General features: G+C 36.5%; 1 protein-coding gene and 2 long non-coding RNA genes across 3 annotated transcripts; 1 reads left to right on the top strand and 2 right to left on the bottom strand.

Moving 5' to 3' along the window:
* Positions 1 to 1,962: 1,962 nt before the first annotated feature.
* LOC110889956 (putative glycerol-3-phosphate transporter 4) lies at positions 1,963 to 5,421 on the bottom strand. Its single transcript, XM_022137524.2, has 3 exons — positions 4,188 to 5,421; positions 2,570 to 3,115; positions 1,963 to 2,077 (listed from the first exon to the last, which is right to left on the bottom strand). The coding sequence occupies exons 1-3, from the start codon at positions 5,206 to 5,208 to the stop codon at positions 2,037 to 2,039; spliced, it is 1,608 nt and encodes a 535-aa protein (XP_021993216.1). The 5' UTR covers positions 5,209 to 5,421; the 3' UTR covers positions 1,963 to 2,036.
* A 3,185-nt stretch (positions 5,422 to 8,606) lies between these two features.
* On the top strand, positions 8,607 to 8,980 carry LOC110891903. Its single transcript, XR_002565654.1, has 2 exons — positions 8,607 to 8,679; positions 8,775 to 8,980. It is a non-coding gene; the product is annotated as an uncharacterized LOC110891903 (long non-coding RNA).
* A 5,222-nt stretch (positions 8,981 to 14,202) lies between these two features.
* LOC110891902 lies at positions 14,203 to 15,649 on the bottom strand. Its single transcript, XR_002565653.2, has 3 exons — positions 15,553 to 15,649; positions 15,036 to 15,089; positions 14,203 to 14,475 (listed from the first exon to the last, which is right to left on the bottom strand). It is a non-coding gene; the product is annotated as an uncharacterized LOC110891902 (long non-coding RNA).
* Positions 15,650 to 19,613: the final 3,964 nt, after the last annotated feature.

The raw sequence follows: 19,613 nt of genomic DNA, 5'->3' as shown, positions 1-19,613 counted from the left end.
ACACGCGGTCGCATATATTCATAACGAGCTATGATGTGTTAGGCTTAGCCACATGGGGTACTTGGTTATTAGTTGTGGTTGGTGTTGGCCACGGTGATTGGATACTGGTCTCGGCTTAATTTGTAACTCAGAGAGATTTTATTACATTTGCAACAAAACATTTTCAAATATATTTTGAAAACAAACAAACTTGTGGAACTCGCCAACTTTATGTTGATTTTTTCTTTTAAAAATTAATTTTTCAGGTAACCAGGATACTACGTGACGACCCCCTTTGTGTTAGCTGCTTGTGAAGTTTATGTGCGATACTATGTGGATAGAGGCATGCTACTTAGCTAAATAAAACGATTCATGGAAACTCGCGTAGTATCTATTTAAAATATGTAGTAGTAATGTGTAATAGCGATACGTAAAACAATGATGTCTCATATTGTTTAATTAATGTTTAATAGAGTATCTTTATAACAGTGACTCAAACTAGAAGTGTCTGTTGCATCCCTTTTCATCGTTTTCGCTGATAGTCGGTGTGTGACACTAAGGAAGAGCAATATGCGAGAACTATGTACCGGAAGACGTTCAGGAGTATCCCCAAGCAACAATGGAAGAAAGAGTAAAGAATGCACATGAAATGCGGTCTGAACCCGCGCATAATGCATTAGCGGTTGATTTGGTTGAACATGTGTGGTCGGTTCAGCATCTTCCAAATGAGGGAGAGCAAGAATCGGATGACGAGGAAGACGAAGATGACGAGAATGGCGAAAGTGAAGACAAAAATTAAGACGAGTAGTATTATGTGTGTGTTTTATTATTTATGTAATTTTTATTTAATTAACAAAATATTATTAGTTTTAAATTTAAAAAAAATAATTGGATAATTATTGAACTGCCACGTGTCACATAATACCCAAGGGTGGGGACATTATCCCACTAAATCATTTATGAAAAACGCCCAATAATGCCTCTTGGATGACTGGACTGCCACGTGTCGCATAATGCCCAATGATGGGGGCATTATTCATGTGTACCACTACACATGGTCTTACAATATTAACGGTATATAATTTAAATTTTTGACGTAACATATTCTTTTGAGTACTGCATAGCAAATGAAGTGTTGCAAAGAAGTTTTAACAGTTATCCAAACTCAAAAACTTTAACTGTTTACTAGTCTTCATTGTATAATTGTTAAGCATCTTGTAAATAACAGATTTTATGTATTTAGTAAGTTCTCTGTAATGAAATGAACTTTCAAATTCTTCCTTTAATATAGAGAAACTATCATCAGTGGCAACAGCAAGGCAAAACCTTTTTAATAGGTCTTGGGTTCAAGTCTCGTAAGGAGCAAGAAATTCGGCACTAAAATCGGAGTAAATGCACGTTCTCAATGTGCCCATTCTCCCTTTTGAAAGAGGAATTTATAGCGTGAATCATATCAAACCATTATGTGATTAATAACGACCATGTTCAAACTGCTGTGTGCGCAAGTTAGATACAAAACTGTCGGGGGCACACATTGGTCTGAGGTACTACCCAATGGTTCGAGCTATTACCTGCTCGCCCATGTGCTGGATCAATAGGAAACTGTTGTGACTTATGCTCTCTCCCTCTGGCGTGTGATGGTCTAGTCAGATGGTCCGGGCTTGTGTCACAAGCTCACCTTAACAAGTGCGGATTAGGGATGTCCCATATAACTACTTACAAACTAGGGATTGGCTTCATAACGCTCGCAATCACATCAGTCTAACTTCAATAGGCCTGTAAACGTTCAACTACGAACACGAACAACATGATTCAAGTTACTTCAGCAGTTAAGTTTCGTAAATTCATTATCAAATAAATACAGTTTATAATTATAATGCTTGGTGATTGAAAACACATGAAAAAGATACAAAAAATCTATGTTATACAAAACAAACCCATGTAATATATGTCCAAAAGGTTCATTTTATGAATTCAGATAGGGTATCTTCTTCTTCTTCTTCTTGTACTTGTGCTTGACGGCCTAAAAGGTGTCAGCATTGCTCACCAAGGACTGACTACCTCCTCCCGTCGCGTAAAAGTGATTGCGATAAAGGAGCTGCATAAGACGAAATGCCCTGAATAAGTTATACTAGTACTAAATATCCCCTACCTATTTCACATAAGCATCCCAATATTTATATCATATAGAGAGGGGGATGTACATAACCAATTTTAAGTAGAAAACTGCATAAACACTTGTACCTATTGCTCTAACCATGAGACATAATGCGACCGCATGTATTTCTCTCTCTCTCCCACTTATATTTGTACAAGTGCATATGCGATTCTCGCGGTTCTTTTACTTAACAGTGAATCTTTATCTATGTATACAACACCTAAAAGTAATTGAGGCAAATCTAACCGAGTTACATGGAAACACACACGCCAATTTGGATCAGTTTTTCTTTGTAACAGCTCAAGCAGTTTAGAAAGTAAAATGAACAGTAAATGGAACTAATCAAATGGGTTGGAAATAGCCTCTGTGAGCGTTTGAAATCGTTTTGCTGAAAAAGGTATTTCATTATTTGAATGGACATAATTTTTGTACCTTGGACTTGGACATTGCTCAGTCCACGAGGACTATTTGAAGCGGTTCTATCAGTGAGTTCAGTACACACCAAACGACTTAAAAGTAAACCCGCAATACATGCACCAATCATCAACATAGCAAATACCGCATCCCACCCTTTTGTTGAAAGGAAACCAGTCAAAAGCGGGCCCAAAGCAGCCCCAATGGAACCAGTACCGTCAATAATAGCAGTTACGGTTGCCAAGGCCCGAGAATCACCTTTTAGGGAACTGTGTGTACCAAGATCTGCAGAGACTGCTGTTGTTATAAGTGCGTATGGACCGTTAACAAATAAACCCGCAATAATCATGAGTATGATGTTGGTGGTTTTCGAGATGTTTCCATATGAACGATATAAAAGCATTGATGGAATGGCTGCATACATAAAACTGGCTGCTGTTGTGGCTCGGGCCCTAAGTTTATCAGATATATATCCGGCTAAAATTCCACCCACAATCCCACCTACATCAAACAGAGTAGACAGGTTTCCTGCAGATTTTACGGACATACGCTCTCCGCCAATTTCTGCAGAATTACAAAAACAAAGGTTACAATTAAGATTTAAAATAGTTGCAATGAACTCATAAGTAGGGGTGATTGTCGTATATAAGATTCATTTAAGTACGGGTCGTGTTTAGGTTGACCTGTTTAACCCGTTTAATCGAAGAGGTTAACTCCTTAACCCTGCTACGACTAGTTTAGCCTACTTATTACAACCCGTTTAACATGTTTGCAACTTGCTTTAAAACCCGTCATCTGGTTTAAATAAATAGGTTAAATGGGTCGTGTTCGGGTTACACGATTTTACGTTTGTCTGGGTTAGGGTTGATGTCTTTAACATGAATAAATATACGGGTTGGGTCAAGGATTCAACTAGGTAACCAATCAACTCGAAACCATACACAATTGATACCCCTACTCAGAAGAGTTAAAGGTGCAATGTTTGCAACACCCTCCCGGTGTTCATTGTTGAAGTAAAAAAAATGGCATTACCCTTATGTAATAAATCAGATTCTGTTGTTTAAAACCAAGAATAGTCGGATAATCTTAGAATAATTTAGAATATGTTTGGGAACAATTGTCTGATTATCGAAACATGAACTCAGTATAATCAGTTTTTAGTGTTTAATTTTGATCATCTCAGGAACAAACATAGTCTAATTGATAAGAGGTTTACTAACATTTAACAAAATGTCTCTTTTTCACAATAATTTCCTAATTAGTCACTTTACCTATAGGTTCCTTAAATCATAAGATACACCAAATAGTTTATGTAGAAATACATTTGTTACCATCTTCTATACCCTGTTTAACTTTAGTTGGTCTGATTACGAATATTCATATAATCACAGACCTTATAAAATATGTTTTCATTCTAAAGATAGAGAGTGAAAGTTGGTGTTTGACAAACATTATAACAAGGACACATTCATTTGAGATTGAGAAGCAATAATAATAATAATAATAATATGTCAAGAGACCCATATGATACAGTTGTACATAGTGCATAAGAGATAATCATAAGCAGTGGGAGGCAACAATGCAGCTCTCTGGGTTATTAGTAGTATCTGGGCGGATATGCATTGAAAATGTGTACCTGTTTGGCTAAGATAGAAGGGCAACCAAAAGAGAAATGTGTATGCTACAAGTTTGGAAAAGAAGAGGCATAATGCAAAGGGAATAACTCCAGGTATAAAACAAGCTCCAACAAATCCAACCCCTTTTCGGTTGACAGAGGAAATTCTGGGGACAGGCGCTTCTTCATCATTGGAAGTACCTTCTTCCCACATAGTATCATCGCGGATGGTTCCTCTTGCATTCGGAGAAGAATCACTGGGATAAGGAAAGCCCACGTCTTCGGGATAAGCAGCCAGGAAGAGATACACCATAACTCCAGCAACCACAATAAAGGCCCCAGGAAGAATAAAGGACCAACCCCAACCGTAATCCAAGACACTAGCCGCAAGAAGCGAACCACTAATATTACCTACAGAGGTGTGGGCATTCCATACCCCCATTATCAAGCCTCTCCTTCGTTTACCAAACCAGTTACCAATGACGGCAACCACGGAGGGCCATCCGGTTGCCTGAAACAAGCCAGCCAACATTTGCATAGCTAAAAAGTACCAAAACTTATGAACATTCCAAAAGTAACCCATCCCGAACAACCCAACGAATATCCCACTGGCAATCATCCCAGTTGTTAGAAACAACCGGAGATCCAAGGTATCCCCTAAATGACCGGCAACATACATCCCTAAGGAATAAACAGCCAGAAATGCAACATCTATTTCCCCCAATTTCGAGGTACCGTCCTTGCCGTTGAAGGGAGCCCACCCCGGATCCTCGGAATTAGTAGTATCATTCAGGTTGGATTTAATGAAAACGTCGCCAATCGGCCACGGGAGGACATGATTGGAGGAGGAGGAGTCCTTGAGTGGGAGGGGATCCAAGACGCTTTTGACGATGCTGCTAGGTTTTCTGGAAGCGTGATAGGCAGTGTACGCGATGAATGTAACTAACAGAATTAGATATCTATACGTTTTTAAGCTCCAATCTTTACCCCTGATGCTTCTTATGATTAAAATACCTGGGGGAATTCCTCTTAATCTGCTCATATTTCACCGTAAATAAACCCTAACTCGATGCCAAAGACAATCAATCTGTTTGTTTGTGCAAAAAAAACAAACGTGCATGTGAAGAATCTTATGTTCGGTTTTGGTGGAAAGAAAGCGCGAAGTTGGCGGGAGGATGTGAGGAGGAGAACGTGGCGTGTTGCCAGCGTGACTGGGTGATAACGTGGCGCCACATTTTGTAACTACTTTCACCATTTTTCAATGAAAATCATGTATCCTTTACTTTTATAAAAAACATAGATATATTTCGAAATAAAGTTTCGCAATCCTTATCAAATTTGTTTCGTCCAATGTTTTAAAAACCGGTTTTTAAATCATACCGGATTAGGCTAAAAAATGGTTTAACCGGTTGAACCAAGTTGTAACTGTTGGAATTATATGTACGGGTTCGATAAGTCAACGCTGCTGACCGAGCTATGACCCGTAAGAGTTACACCTTGGGCAACAAACATTAAATCCACTTAACTTGATTAACTGGTGACCACGAACAATTAACGGAACGAAATATATAATTATCTAGAATAATTATATATCCACGAGAAACGGAATTTATTATTTATACGGGTTATAAATAATATAACGTTTAATTACTTATTTAATTAAACGTTGTCTTTGCGGGCTTTGTATCATGTTTGGGCTTGTACTAATCGTATTGGACTTTGTAGGGCCGAAAAATCATTAGTGATGGTTGTTAGGGTTTATAAGATAAAGCCTAATTACCTACTTATAATTATATTATATATAATATACTAACATCTTTTGAAAAGAATACACGGCAAAAAGTTGCCGTCAAAAATTGAAAAGAGGTGTAATTCCTTTTTTTTTGTTTTTGGTGATACAATCACATAAGAGAACAGCCGCCACTTCAAGAGAAGTGTCGCCCCCTTTTTCTTTTTCTTGTGATTCTTGTTCCGCGAGCCACACCCGGTTATCGTGTTCGTATTCTAGCACTCATTCGTTGTACCTCGGTGTCTCACACGGTTATTATTAACCAAAAGGGTATAATTTTTCTCATCGGTAGATTAATATATATTGCTTATTGTATTTGCATGTTTGTAACCATGATCCTGTTCGGTTCACTTTTGGTGTTGATTATTTATATTTATTCCGCTGCGTTTTATTAATTATATATTTAGTTAACAAAAATATATATCAAACCCGTTTTGATTAAAATGAAATTGACACAACTGAATCCCAACAGTGGTATCAGAGCCACGCTTACAACATGCAAATCGGAACCGGTCCTTTTAACCGGTTATAGATCTCAAACTTTAACTTGTTTAAAGTTTCAGATCTAAATATTTCTTGGGAAAAAAGTTATTTGGTCAAAAGTTTTATTTATTTTATTTGACCAAAAGACTGTCCACTTTAATATGATTGTGTTGAATATGTAAATCTGGTCGACCTTGTACTTGTATTATTGTTCTTGTTTTGTTTTTTGTTTTATGGTTTTTGGCCCACTTTGTGGCTCAAAGTTGTAATAGATTAGGGTTTCAATTTTATTATATTTTCATATTATAATGTTGAAGACCCAAAGACAAAACTGAAGACATTACAGGAATCAAGGAGGTGCTAAAAGCAACTAGATGCACTAGGTCCATCCTTGTGGTTGTTTGTTACCCCGTGACCCAGTTTGGTCTTGCTATTTGGCTCTAGCAAGATCAAACAAAATGGCCTAAAGATTTACATATCTATTTTTGCTATTATGGTTGCTTTTATCATATAAGTTGTTATATAACATATCAACCTAATACCAAACTTTTAAAAGGTGTTTTAAAATGTTCACAATCAATTATAACAAGTTCTAAATTGATTTTTATAACTTGTAAATATTTGTTATAAAACAAATAGTTTATTTTAAAATAAATAATAACCATTATAGTTTTTGAAATTTAACAAGTTTTAACTTTCTAAAACTCATAACTTAATAGTTTTAAAACTATTAACTTTTAAATGGTTATACAAGTCGCGACAAACTTAGTTTTAATAGGTTATTTAAAATTAAGTGTCCTGAGAGATGAAAGGGTTCATCAAGATGTCACGACTAAATATGTACTAAAATTGGCTCTTACGACCCTATTTGGTAAATATTAAATTAACCCATAATTAAAATCAATAGTCTATGCCATCCTATCACAAGTTACACTTGGAACGTAAAAGCGAACCATCAGTGTTTGGAGCCACAGCACCACACTTGATGTCTAGCATATCCTTCCATGGTGCAAGGGTTTCGTTGATACATCCGGCCCTTCCACAAGTACCTCTTTTAGGACGACTATTACTTTTTCTTTTCTCACCACATGCTCCAGCTGTCTCGAAAGTAGAAAGTCGACATAGATGAGGCTAAACGTATCAATGCATAGACAAGAGTTGTCTTAGCGGCCTCATACTCGAGAGTTGTGCAATTCTCACAATTGACCCTCGTTGTCAGTCTGCCTGGTCACTTACTAAAGTGCATGCCACAGCTGCCTTTACTACTGACATAGCCAGATTCTCATTCCTTGTTCTAATTACTGTAATGGGTCATTAATTAAATAAGGAAATATACATCGAAAATACTAATTAAAATCTCTTTGCTTATGTAACAGATGTCTAATGAAAACAACTCCTTCGTTCTCAAGTCTATACTTGAAAAGGAAAAGCTGAATAACACTAACTTTCTCGAATGGCACCGCAATCTGAGAATAGTTCTCAAGATGGTGAAAAAGCTATATATCTTAGATGGCCCAGTCCCTACCGAGCCTGAAAGTAACACTACTGCTGCTCGTAAGGCACTGGAAAAGCATAACGAGGATGCCATTGAGGTAGCCTGCCTTATGCAAGCCACCATGTCTCCTGAACTTCAGAAGAACATGGAAGATAAATATGCTTATGACATGATCCAGCAACTGAAAGGCATGTTTCAGAAACAAGCCCGATAGGAGCGATATGACACCATGAAGCAGCTCATAAGTTGTAAAATGCAAGAAGGATCGTGTGTCAGTACTCATGTGCTTAAGATGAAAGGGTACATTGACCAGATGAACAAACTTGGTTATCCCCTGCAAGATGAAATGGCAGTGGACTTCATCTTGAACTCTTTCCCTAGCTCGTATGACCAGTTCATTATGAACTATAATATGAATGCTTGGGTGAAGACTGTGCCTGAGCTACATGGTATGCTCAAAACGGCCGAGATGAACATTCCACATAAAACCAACCAAGTTCTGATGGTTAAGTCTGGTGGTGTTAAGAAGCCCAACAACAAGAAAAGGGCTCATAACAGCAAAGGCAAGAAAATGGCTGTTGTTGCTGCCAAATCTGCCACGAACAACAAGCAGGTTGCTAAACCACCCCCTCCTCAGGAGCGTCAGTGCTTTGAATGCAACCAAATGGGGCATTGGAAAAGGAACTGCCCACAGTATCTAGCCAAGCTGAAGGCGAACAAGGCCAATAACATTGGCACTTCTTCAGGTATTCTCATTTATGTTATTGAACTTTTTACTGTCTCCAGCAACACATGGGTATTTGATACCGGGTGTGGTTACCACATCACTAATGTCTTGCAGGAGCCTGAAAAGTGGAGGAAGCTGAAACAAGGCGACATGGAACTCATCGTGGGTGATGGGAAAAGAGTACCCGTTCTTGCAACTGGCACATTTCATTTTTCATGTCCTTCTGGCCTTGTAGTTAATTTAAACAATTGTTTGTTTGCACCTGGTATAACCAGAAACATTATTTCAGTTTCCCTTTTGTTTGAACAAGGTTTCAAGTACGTTTTTAATGGTATTTCTATTTCTGCCTACTTAAATGATGTCTTTTATTTTGAGGCTAAACCTCGAAATGGTATTTATGAGATTGATGTTCAAACATGTAATAACATATATCATCTTTCTAAGCGTAATAAAGTTGGTATTAATGAAACATTTCTATGGCATTGTAGACTTGGCCACATAAGTAAGGCACGCATAAAATGGCTCCAATCCAGGGGGATTCTTGAATCCACTGGACAGGACTCCTTTAATGATTGCGAATCTTGCTTAGCTGGCAAACTCACAAAGCGTCCCTTCACTAGTGTTGGTGAACGGGCCAATGGTCTGCTAGGACTCATTCACACTGATGTATGTGGCCCTTTCAGAACCATGACAAGAAACCATGAAAGATACTTCGTTACTTTCATCGACGATTATAGTCGATATGCTTATGTCTATCTTATGAAGCATAAGCATGAAACTTTTGAAAAGTTCAAAGAGTTTCAAAACGAAGTAGAAAACTAACTTACTAGAAAGATAAAAATACTTCGATCAGATCGAGGTGGCGAATACCTCAGCTTAGAGTTCCTCAATCATCTCAAAGAGTGTGGAATAATTTCAGAACCCACTCCACCTGGCACACCCCAACTTAATGGCGTGAGCGAGAGGAGAAATCGAACCCTACTTAATATGGTTCGATCGATGATGTGTAGAACTAACTTGCCTCACTCCTTTTGGGGTCATGCTCTTATGACTGCCGCCCGCATTGTCAATCTGGCTCCGACTAAAAAGGTAAACAAAACCCCATATGAGATATGGCATGGGCGTAAACCCGATTTGGAATACCTAAAAGTATGGGGATGTGATGCATACATCACAAGTGATGCTGATGATAAGCTCGATCCTCGAGGCGAAAAGGTTGTTTTCATCGGATACTATAAAAGAAGCGGATATTACTTCTACCATCCTGATGCAAATGTTATTTCCATCAAAAGGAAGGGGCACTTTCTCGAGGAAGAACTTCTTAATCGAGGAACTGGAAATAATGTAGTTGATCTTGAAGAAATTCGAGAACCAACAACAACCGCTGATGAAGTCGGAACGTCTGAACAACAAGAAATTGTTGCTGATGAATCAGACATGAACACAGGCGTTCGCAGAAGTAGCAGGACTCGTAAAGAACCTGACAGATACCTTTGGCATCTCGAAGGTGCTGAAGTCTTGGTAGTAGATGAGTCTAACGACGAACCTACTAACTACAAATCTGCTATCTCAGATCCTGAATCTGCGAAATGGCTGGAAGCCATGAACGCTGAGATGCAATCTATGCGTGATAATCAAGTCTGGGACTTGGTTGAGCTACCCCCCGAATCTCGGGCAATAGGGAGCAAATGGGTTTTCAAGAGAAAAACCGATATGCATGGAAATGTACACACCTTTAAAGCACAACTAGTTGCAAAGGGTTTCACTCAAACTCAAGGTATTGACTATGATGAAACCTTCTCGCCTGTTGCTATGATCAAATCGATCAGGATATTGCTTGCCATAGCCACGTACTATGACTACGAGATATGGCAAATGGATGTCAAAACCGCTTTTCTTAATGAGCATCTCTCTGAAGATGTCTATATGGTTCAGCCAGACGGTTTTGTTGATCCAAAATATCCTAATAGGGTGTGCAAGCTGAATAAGTCCATTTATGGACTCAAGCAGGCGTCTCGTAGCTGGAATCTTTGTTTTGACCAAAAGATCAAAGAGTTTGGTTTTGTCAAAAATGAAGATGAGCCTTGTGTTTACAGAAAGGCTAGTGGGAGCACTATATCATTCCTCATCCTGTATGTGGATGATATACTAATTATTGGAAACAGTGTCCCTATGCTTAACGAAGTTAAACACTATTTGGGAACTTTTTTCGCAATGAAAGATCTTGGAGAAGCAGCTTATATTCTAGGAATCAAGATCTATAGGGATAGATCTAAGCGGCTTCTTGGGCTAAGTCAAAGTACATACATAGACAAAATGATGACACGCTTTAAGATGGAAAACTCCAAGAAAGGGGGTGTTCCTATGACTAAAGGTACTGTGTTGAACAAATCGCAATCTCCTTCAACGGACATTGAAATTAAGCGAATGGAAGCAGTTCCATATGCTTCAGCGATTGGTTCTATCATGTATGCTATGTTATGTACTAGACCCGACGTCTCGCATGCTTTAAGCATGACTAGTCGTTATCAGTAAGCTCCTGGCATCGCCCATTGGACTGCTGTCAAGAACATTCTAAAGTATCTGAGAAGAACTAAAGATATGTTCTTAGTATTTGGAGGAGTAGAAGAAGAGATCACTGTAAGATGTTACACTGATGCTAGTTTTCAAACTGACCGAGATGATTCTCGCTCACAATCAGGTTTCGTATTCACTCTAAATGGAGGAGCTATCTCATGGAAGAGCTCCAAGCAGAGTGTGGTGGTGGATTCAACCACCGAATCTGAATATATAGCCGCATCAGATGCTGCAAAGGAGGCTGCTTGGATGAAGAAATTCATAACCGACCTCGATGTTTACCAAGGATTATTCTTTGATTACTGTCAACCGCTGTCGCGTAACTGCCAGTCATAAAGGCTTTAATTGGGAATAGTTCTAAAGTTCAGTAGAAGTTGTATGTAGTCGATATGGGATTCTGTACTCTTACATGATATGTAACAGTTAGACATTGTGGCGCCCTCGTTGATTCAAACTGGTGAAGTGTAAGGCCTTACCCAAACTTACTGTGTGTTTGTTCGGACCACTTTGACTCTTGATCGAGAACAATAATAATTGAACACCATATGAGAATGAACTTAATCCATGTCTCATTGATTCAATTTATGTCTTTTATAGAAAGGATAAATGACAATAATTACCATAAGTCTATTGTCTTGCAATAGTAAGTTGTTACAAATGGCAAGTTGTTTTGGTTAATGACTTTAAAATGTCATACCTTGTTGGGGGCAGCCATGTGCAGCTAGAGCACCGCTGACTGTCTGTGTTGAGCATTTTATCGAAGGTCGTCCAAGTGGGAGATTGTTGGAATTATATGTACGGGTTCGATAAGTCAACGCTGCTGACCGAGCTATGACCCGTAAGAGTTACACCTTGGGCAACGAACATTAAATCCACTTAACTTGATTAACTGGTGACCACGAACAATTAACGGAACGAAATATATAATTATCTAGAATAATTATATATCCACGAGAAACAGAATTTATTATTTATACGGGTTATAAATAATATAACGTTTAATTACTTATTTAATTAAACGTTGTCTTTGCGGGCTTTGTATCATGTTTGGGCTTGTACTAGTCGTATTGGACTTTGTAGGGCCGAAAGATCATTAGTGATGGTTGTTAGGGTTTATGAGATAAAGCCTAATTACCTACTTATAATTATATTATATATAATATACTAACATCTTTTGAAAAGAATACACAGCAAAAAGTTGTCGTCAAAAATTGAAAAGAGGTGTAATTCCTTTTTTATGTTTTTGGTGATACAATCACATAAGAGAACAGCCGCCACTTCAAGAGAAGTGTCGCCCCCTTTTTTTTCTTGTGATTCTTGTTTCGCGAGCCACACCCGGTTATCGTGTTCGTATTCTAGCACTCGTTTGTTGTACCTCGGTGTCTCACACGGTTATTATTAACCAAAAGGGTATAATTTTTCTCATCGGTAGATTAATATATATTGCTTATTGTATTTGCATGTTTGTAACCATGATCCTGTTCGGTTCACTTTTGGTGTTGATTATTTATATTTATTCCGCTGCGTTTTATTAATTATATATTTAGTTAATAAAAATATATATCAAACCCGTTTTGATTAAAATGAAATTGACACAACTGAATCCCAACAGTAACGAGCGGTTCAACCGGGTTGACTAGCTAACTCTATAATTTCATAAATTACAATATCAACTCAAAAGTTAATCAAAAAATGCATGATTACATATTAAAAGATGATCCACAAGTAATCCACAATAAAAAATAATCCAAAAGATAATTGAAAATCATTCAATTTTCCAATAAGCTCTTTTAAATGATAGTGTACGATATGTTTAAGCCATTTGAGTGTTGATTACATCAAGTACGGTCGCATAAAAGATGAAATTCACTATTATCACCATCCTCATCAACTAGAGGATAACTATTTTCATTTCATACAATATTAAATAAGAACTTTTAGTTACGAATAACCATAAAATATAAAAATTACGTAAGATAAGTAACATATATAATAAAAGCAAGTAACAACCCAAACTAAAATAACGCTGGGCCGGTACCGATATTAAGTTTCAAACCGGTATACCGGATTTTACCGCCGTTACAAACCTTATGCCATTTCACTTATTTACCGGTGTGTTTCGTACCGGATTTACATCTGGAAACGGTAATACCGGTATAACCGGCCGGTATTTACCGGTTTTTAAAACATTGGTTTCATCTTTCATGCGTAGCGTTTTATATGTAAAGTGTCATTCGTGTCGTTAAGGTACGATGGCATGGCAGGATCAATTTGTTCTTTATTTTTAAAATATCGTAACCTAAGTTCTTGTGATTATTTTTTGCTACACTATAATTCCTTCTGTCATCTTTCAGATAGTGTTGCGGTTGGAAAATGTGTAAGAAGTCTTTTTTTACCCCGGTTATACATAACAACCATTTGGAGCCCTAATTTCTTCGATGTTTCATTCCATTTCATCCTCCAGACGATTGATCTACTTTCATTTCCATTCTATCAAATCGTAAATTTGAGATCAACAACTGCACGAATTGATAATTGTATTCACAGTGTCTCAACAATCATCATCATCTTCAAAATCAAGCTCACAGAGGTACGATGTATCAGATGTCATTTGCTTTTGTGGCGTAGCTACTTGCTATCGGATTTCAAAGACGGGTGTAAATCCTAGTCGACGATTCTTGTGTTGTGTAAGTGTTGCAATTCTATGTTGATAATTTTGATAACTGTGATGTCATTGATGTGTATGTTTAGGTAGTGATTTTTAATCCGTATTTTGAACATTTTTACCAGAGTTTTAAATTTATAGAAAATGATTTTTATTTTGACTAAATACACACAACGAGCAGTGTACACATCACATGTAGTATAGTTTAGATAAGATGTAAGGACCGCTTTTTCCAGAATAATAGTTTACTTATATAAACAAGATTTTTCGGACAATTAAAATGCCACTTTGACACTTAAAGAAATTTTTACAAAAATTGGGCATGACCCGTTTGTAAAGCGGACATACCCCCTGTTTTGACATAACATACAACGTTTACCTACGACCTATTTTACATAAAACCATTCCAACGAAAATAACTAGTTTTTAAACCTAAAACAATTCAACAAAGTTTAACCAAGTAACAAAACAAGAACCCAAAAGCATGCATATAAGTTGCGGAAGCGCTTGGTATTATAAGGTTTGAACATGTGCTCGTTCCATATCTCCATATCGCCTATAGAGGTGCTTTACCTACATTGACATCCACAATTTAAAAAGTTAGTAATCGCCATAGAAAATCATAACCTTACGTCTTAGCTTTTTCCATATAAAACAATTATTTCTTTTTACTCTTAAGCATACGACAACCCAATAATTGGGTTAGGCATAACCACTCTCATAGAGAGTTTGACATACTCATTCGACCCGTGTAATTGGGTTTGGCATAAACACTCTCGTAGAGAGTTAAGCATACACATTCAACCCGTTTGATTGGGCTTAGCATAAACACTCTCATAGAGAGTTAAGCATACACATTCTTTCTTCTATCCGTAAAACGGATTATGACTTTCATCCTTAATATAGCATTCAAGCTATCCGTTAGAACGAATAGCATTCATCTTTGCTTGACACGATTGAATCTCAATCGATCAAACGCATAGCTTAATACCACATTCAATAGCATTCCCAAATCCACAAGGGATTTGTCGCTTACTTACTACTTTATCACGTTCGTTATACAAGGATAGCTTTTACATTAAATTTGATATAAATGGGAAATATAATAAAGATTCGTATAAAACGAAACATACCTCGATCTTGTGCTCCTTCCGTTTTCTTGGCGCTTGTACCTTCTTCCTTTATGCCTACATTAGAACATTCATTCACTTCATTTAGTTTGTGGTTTCACTATACTATTTCCACATACATTCTTCTTTTAGGCATTTCATCGAACACTTGGTAAGCATCATACATAAGGCACAAGGTACAAGTTTACTAAGCATGTTCCTACTAGCTCATCACAACACAAGGATCACCTTCCCCTAAATTCATGTAATTTCCATCCTAAAATCAGTTTATCTAACATTCGAGCATCACAACAATTTCACATATCAAATAACACATGATCATAATCCTTATGAATTTCCTATTAGTAACATAATCTTTACAAAGTGGGTTTTAACTACACTTTTCATAGAACATAATTTCAAGCATGATTCCTGTTCTAAAAAGCAATCTTAACTCGGATTTATTACAATTGTTACAAGGAATCGAGATTGGGTCTAACCCCTCATTCTAAAAATCATAGATTCAGAAAATCAAGCTTACCACTTACGAAATTGAGGTTAGTTATTCAGATTTATGGACTCATGCACTGGATTATCTTGAGAATTTAGATCCAATTGCTTGTTTTTGCTTGAGCTAGGGTTTCTCCCCCTCTCCTGCTTGTTCGATCGATCCCCACCAACACACCAGTGTGTTGGTTTTTGTTACATTATTATTATTATTAAAACTTTGTCACAATCACAACTTTAGTCCCTAGGGTTATAAGTGTGGATAGTTATCACACTAGTTTTCTTTCTAGTTAACTAATTACCAAAATCTTTTGACTTGGTTAATTATTACAATTTATACACCTTTAGTAAAATAAGTAAATGAATAGCATATTTTGGGGTGTTACATAAGAGCCAAGTATCGTCCAAGAATACGCTTCCCCTACTCAACCTTCCATTATTATTTTGACCAATTTTATTTATAAATGGAATAGACTAAATAGTAATAGATGGACTTTTCGATAAGTCTTTTATTTAGTTTAGTTAATTTTACTAGTGTGGAAAATATCTAAATCTTTTTATTTATCTTTAACTCAATTAATTCTTAATTTTACCACAATATGTCACAATAAAATTGGTTTTAAGGCCCTCTTGGTTTTATTATCTTTATTATAACTTTATTAGTTTGTGTTATTCCAAGCTATACAAAGGTCTCCGGTTAGGATCTTTTAATGACTGAGGCGATTAACTTCCAAATTAATTAAGTTACCGAATAAACAAAATAGATCTTCCTTTGATTTTGTTACCTCATGCATCACTATAGTCATGGTTTCTGTTTGGGTCCAACAGATATACGTACTTAGTAACAATCTCGTCGGTTTCACTATGTTGTGGGATTACCCAACCCCCTTAATTAACCTGTATTAACTTTTACCCCTCAATTGTATTAACTTTTACCCCTCAATTGGATCTGGTACATTACAATAAGCCTCCCTAATGATATTGATGTAATATCATAAGCTTTTTGTCACCCCAAGATCTGGTTCAATACCAAAAACTTGTCACACGAATTTGGTTCTATACAAGAAAACCCCTAGTAAGATTTGGTTCAATACAGAAACTTACACCAGATCTGATCAAAGGTACTAGAAATCGTATGCACACTCGGACAAGTTAAGTTAGATTAGATTAGATTAGTTTAGTCATATTAAGTTATTAAGTTAATTTGTTTTAGGAGCTAAATGATCTTGTCACAAAAATTAGAAAAACCAAGAATCAGTAAAAAATAAACACATGTTGACTACTAATCTTGTGTCATACCCCTTTTTAAGGCGGAAGCACGAGGTGTGATCCTGAAAGGTTCTCATTGCATACGATAAGTAAACATTCTACTTGAATATAAAATAACTCCATATTGTCATTCATAGTTTAACATTCTAAACAAAAGTTAAGTTTAAGTTTACATCACAACATGAGATAATTGTTTGAAAAGTTTACAAATTCATTTTAAAACAAAGATCAAGGTTTTGTTCACTACATCACCGTAAGGAGGCGGGATATAATGAACAAATTCATCAAAAGTGGTAACGGAGCATAAACACATGATAACTTGAAACATAAACAACATTCTTGAGCAAAGAGACCGTGCGCGCATCCACTTAGTTTCCTGAAATACATGTAAATTTTGAAAATCGTCAACAAAAGTTGGTGTGAATTCATGCAGTTTTGTGTAAAACATATGAGTAATAGTTGTAAGAATCATGGTATGTAATTGTAAAATGTACTTGAAAATGTATTCTGTAAATTGAAGGAAATTTAAATCGTTAATGTTTCGCGAGGACATTAACATTTTGTTAGACCATTTGAGATCGTTGATACTTGTTCTGGATTGGTTTTGATATGTTATTGTAGCTTTCTAGAAGTCTAGGGGTCAAAGTTGTAATATTTTGTAATTGAAGTTCTGACATGGCGTATTTAATATGCCATCGTATTTATAAATACGCTGGCAGGTCAGTAACTATATATATGTATGCAATGAAACCCTAGCCCAAGCTTTTGGCTAGTTTTTGGTGAAACCTTATGTTGTTACTCTTTGAATATTGTGATTGTGCTCATCAGATTTCCAGGTGCCTAATTGTGTTCTTACTTGATTGGAATCATACAACACTTGTTGTTAATCATCAAACCATTAGCTTCATCTTCATCTTTTGATTTCTCTTAACTTTCTCAAGTTCAAACACCTAATCAATAGGTGTTTTGGATTAAAACAATCAACCACTGTGATCCGGATTGATATTGGGATCTACAATTTGGTATCAGAGCCTTAATGCTCTTGATTGTTGTGTTTTTGTTAAGATTCTTCAAGTTTTGAAGGTTTTTCAGAAGTTTCAAGGTTTTCAAATTTTTGGGATTAAAATGGCTTGATTTGGTGTGTTTAATCGATAGGTTTTTGTTAATCGGTGATTAAGTAATCATTTTGGACATTTTGATACAAAGAAACATGGTTTTTGGGTGATTAGAGGGTTTTTGTTCGTGTTATGTAAGACCCCAAAATCCGGGTGTCTCACAGTTGGGACATCGTTGCATAAAAAGTTCAAACACTTGGAAAAATTTAAGTCTTATCATTATAATTATCTTCTTAATTTGAAGAATACGCAGCGGAAAACGTTTAAGTCAAATTCCTAAAACATGGGAAATATCCAAACTAAAAATACAAATTTTTTAATGTTTAAAAATTATTTATTTAAAACATGGTCTTCAACTAGAAATGCCATCTTCAAATGTCGGGTAACTTCATGCAACATCCAAGAGGTCATCTTTCATCCAGCTCCTCCTGAAATCAATCTAACATGCATGCAAAAGTCAGCTAGTCTGAGTGAATTCAAGTTTTTAATATTGTAATACAATAAAATAGTTGTAAAACATTTTCATCACATCGTCTTAAATAAACATCAACTTCCTAAGAACATTCTTTAAGATAACTTTAAACATCCGTTCGAATGGGTTAAGCACGTAACAATGGGTCTCCTCGACCTTTAAAGCCAAACACAAAGTAAGGAAAAAGGACCCTTTTTGCCCTAAGGACCTCTAAACTGTGAGGGGTCTTCCCACCAAGACAGATAGATACGGTTAGGGGACTTCCTCTGCCCCAAGGACTCTTAAGCTGTGAGGACTACTTCTGCCCACATAAGTCAACTAAACAGTTAGGGGACTTTTCGACCCAGTCATGGCAAGACCCAAAACCTACACATTCATATTCCCATACCGATTAATGCAATATAACAAATTACATCATGATCATAAATAAATGTATTTATTTTATCTACAAATTCATCTTTAATGGGTCAAACACAAAACTCAGATCTCACCTTAAATCCCAAACACAAAGTAAGGGATAAAGGAATTTTTCTTCTCCTCTTGCCCAAGAGTGGGTAAACCGCTAAGGGACTTCCTCTTGCCCCAAGGACAGGTTAACTGCTAGGGGACTTCCTCTGTTCGACCTGGCTGTGGCATGACCCAACACATCACACGCTAGCACATAAATTGAGCAAGCAAATAATCCTCATGTATAGTTAATATGCAGATTCAAAGTAACTATACAAACATCTTAGAAGTTTATCAACAATTTAATACATCCAGCATGCCTATATGCCCTTAAACTTTAAGACATTAAATAAAGGCATCATGAACTTACACTTAAATACATACGTGTGTATATATACTTCAACCATCATACATGTACCTTCGTACCTACACACCTCATAAATATATATATATATATATATATATATATATATATATATATATATATATATAGTAAGGTTAACATACAAAAAGCCTTATCATACATCACGTAGGAGACAATGGTAACCGTTGGATCAGGGGTATAATCACGCATGGGACCACATAATCACACATGGGACCACATAATCACGCATGGGACCACATAATCACGCATGGGACTATAATCACGCACGTTCTATGATAATAACGCACGTTATATTTTTTGTCATGTATGTTAATGTAGGTTAAGCCCTGATGTACATTATACTTTATCTATATATATATATATATATATATATATATATATATTGCCTCATAAACTCGAGTATTTAT

The sequence above is a fragment of the Helianthus annuus genome, chromosome 16 (genome assembly GCF_002127325.2).
Source record: "Helianthus annuus cultivar XRQ/B chromosome 16, HanXRQr2.0-SUNRISE, whole genome shotgun sequence".
In the NCBI taxonomy this organism is placed as follows: Eukaryota; Viridiplantae; Streptophyta; class Magnoliopsida; order Asterales; family Asteraceae; genus Helianthus; species Helianthus annuus.
This window is presented reverse-complemented; position numbering and strand designations above follow the sequence as displayed.

Coding starts and splice junctions, on each gene's coding strand:
- LOC110889956 (XM_022137524.2), bottom strand. CDS start 5,208: ATGAGCAGATTAAGAGGAATTCCCCCAGGTATTTTAATCATAAGAAGC. Junction 3,116..4,187: donor CTTCTATCTTAGCCAAACAG/GTACACATTTTC, acceptor GTAATTCTGCAG/AAATTGGCGGAGAGCGTATG. Junction 2,078..2,569: donor GAGCAATGTCCAAGTCCAAG/GTACAAAAATTA, acceptor CGTCTTATGCAG/CTCCTTTATCGCAATCACTT.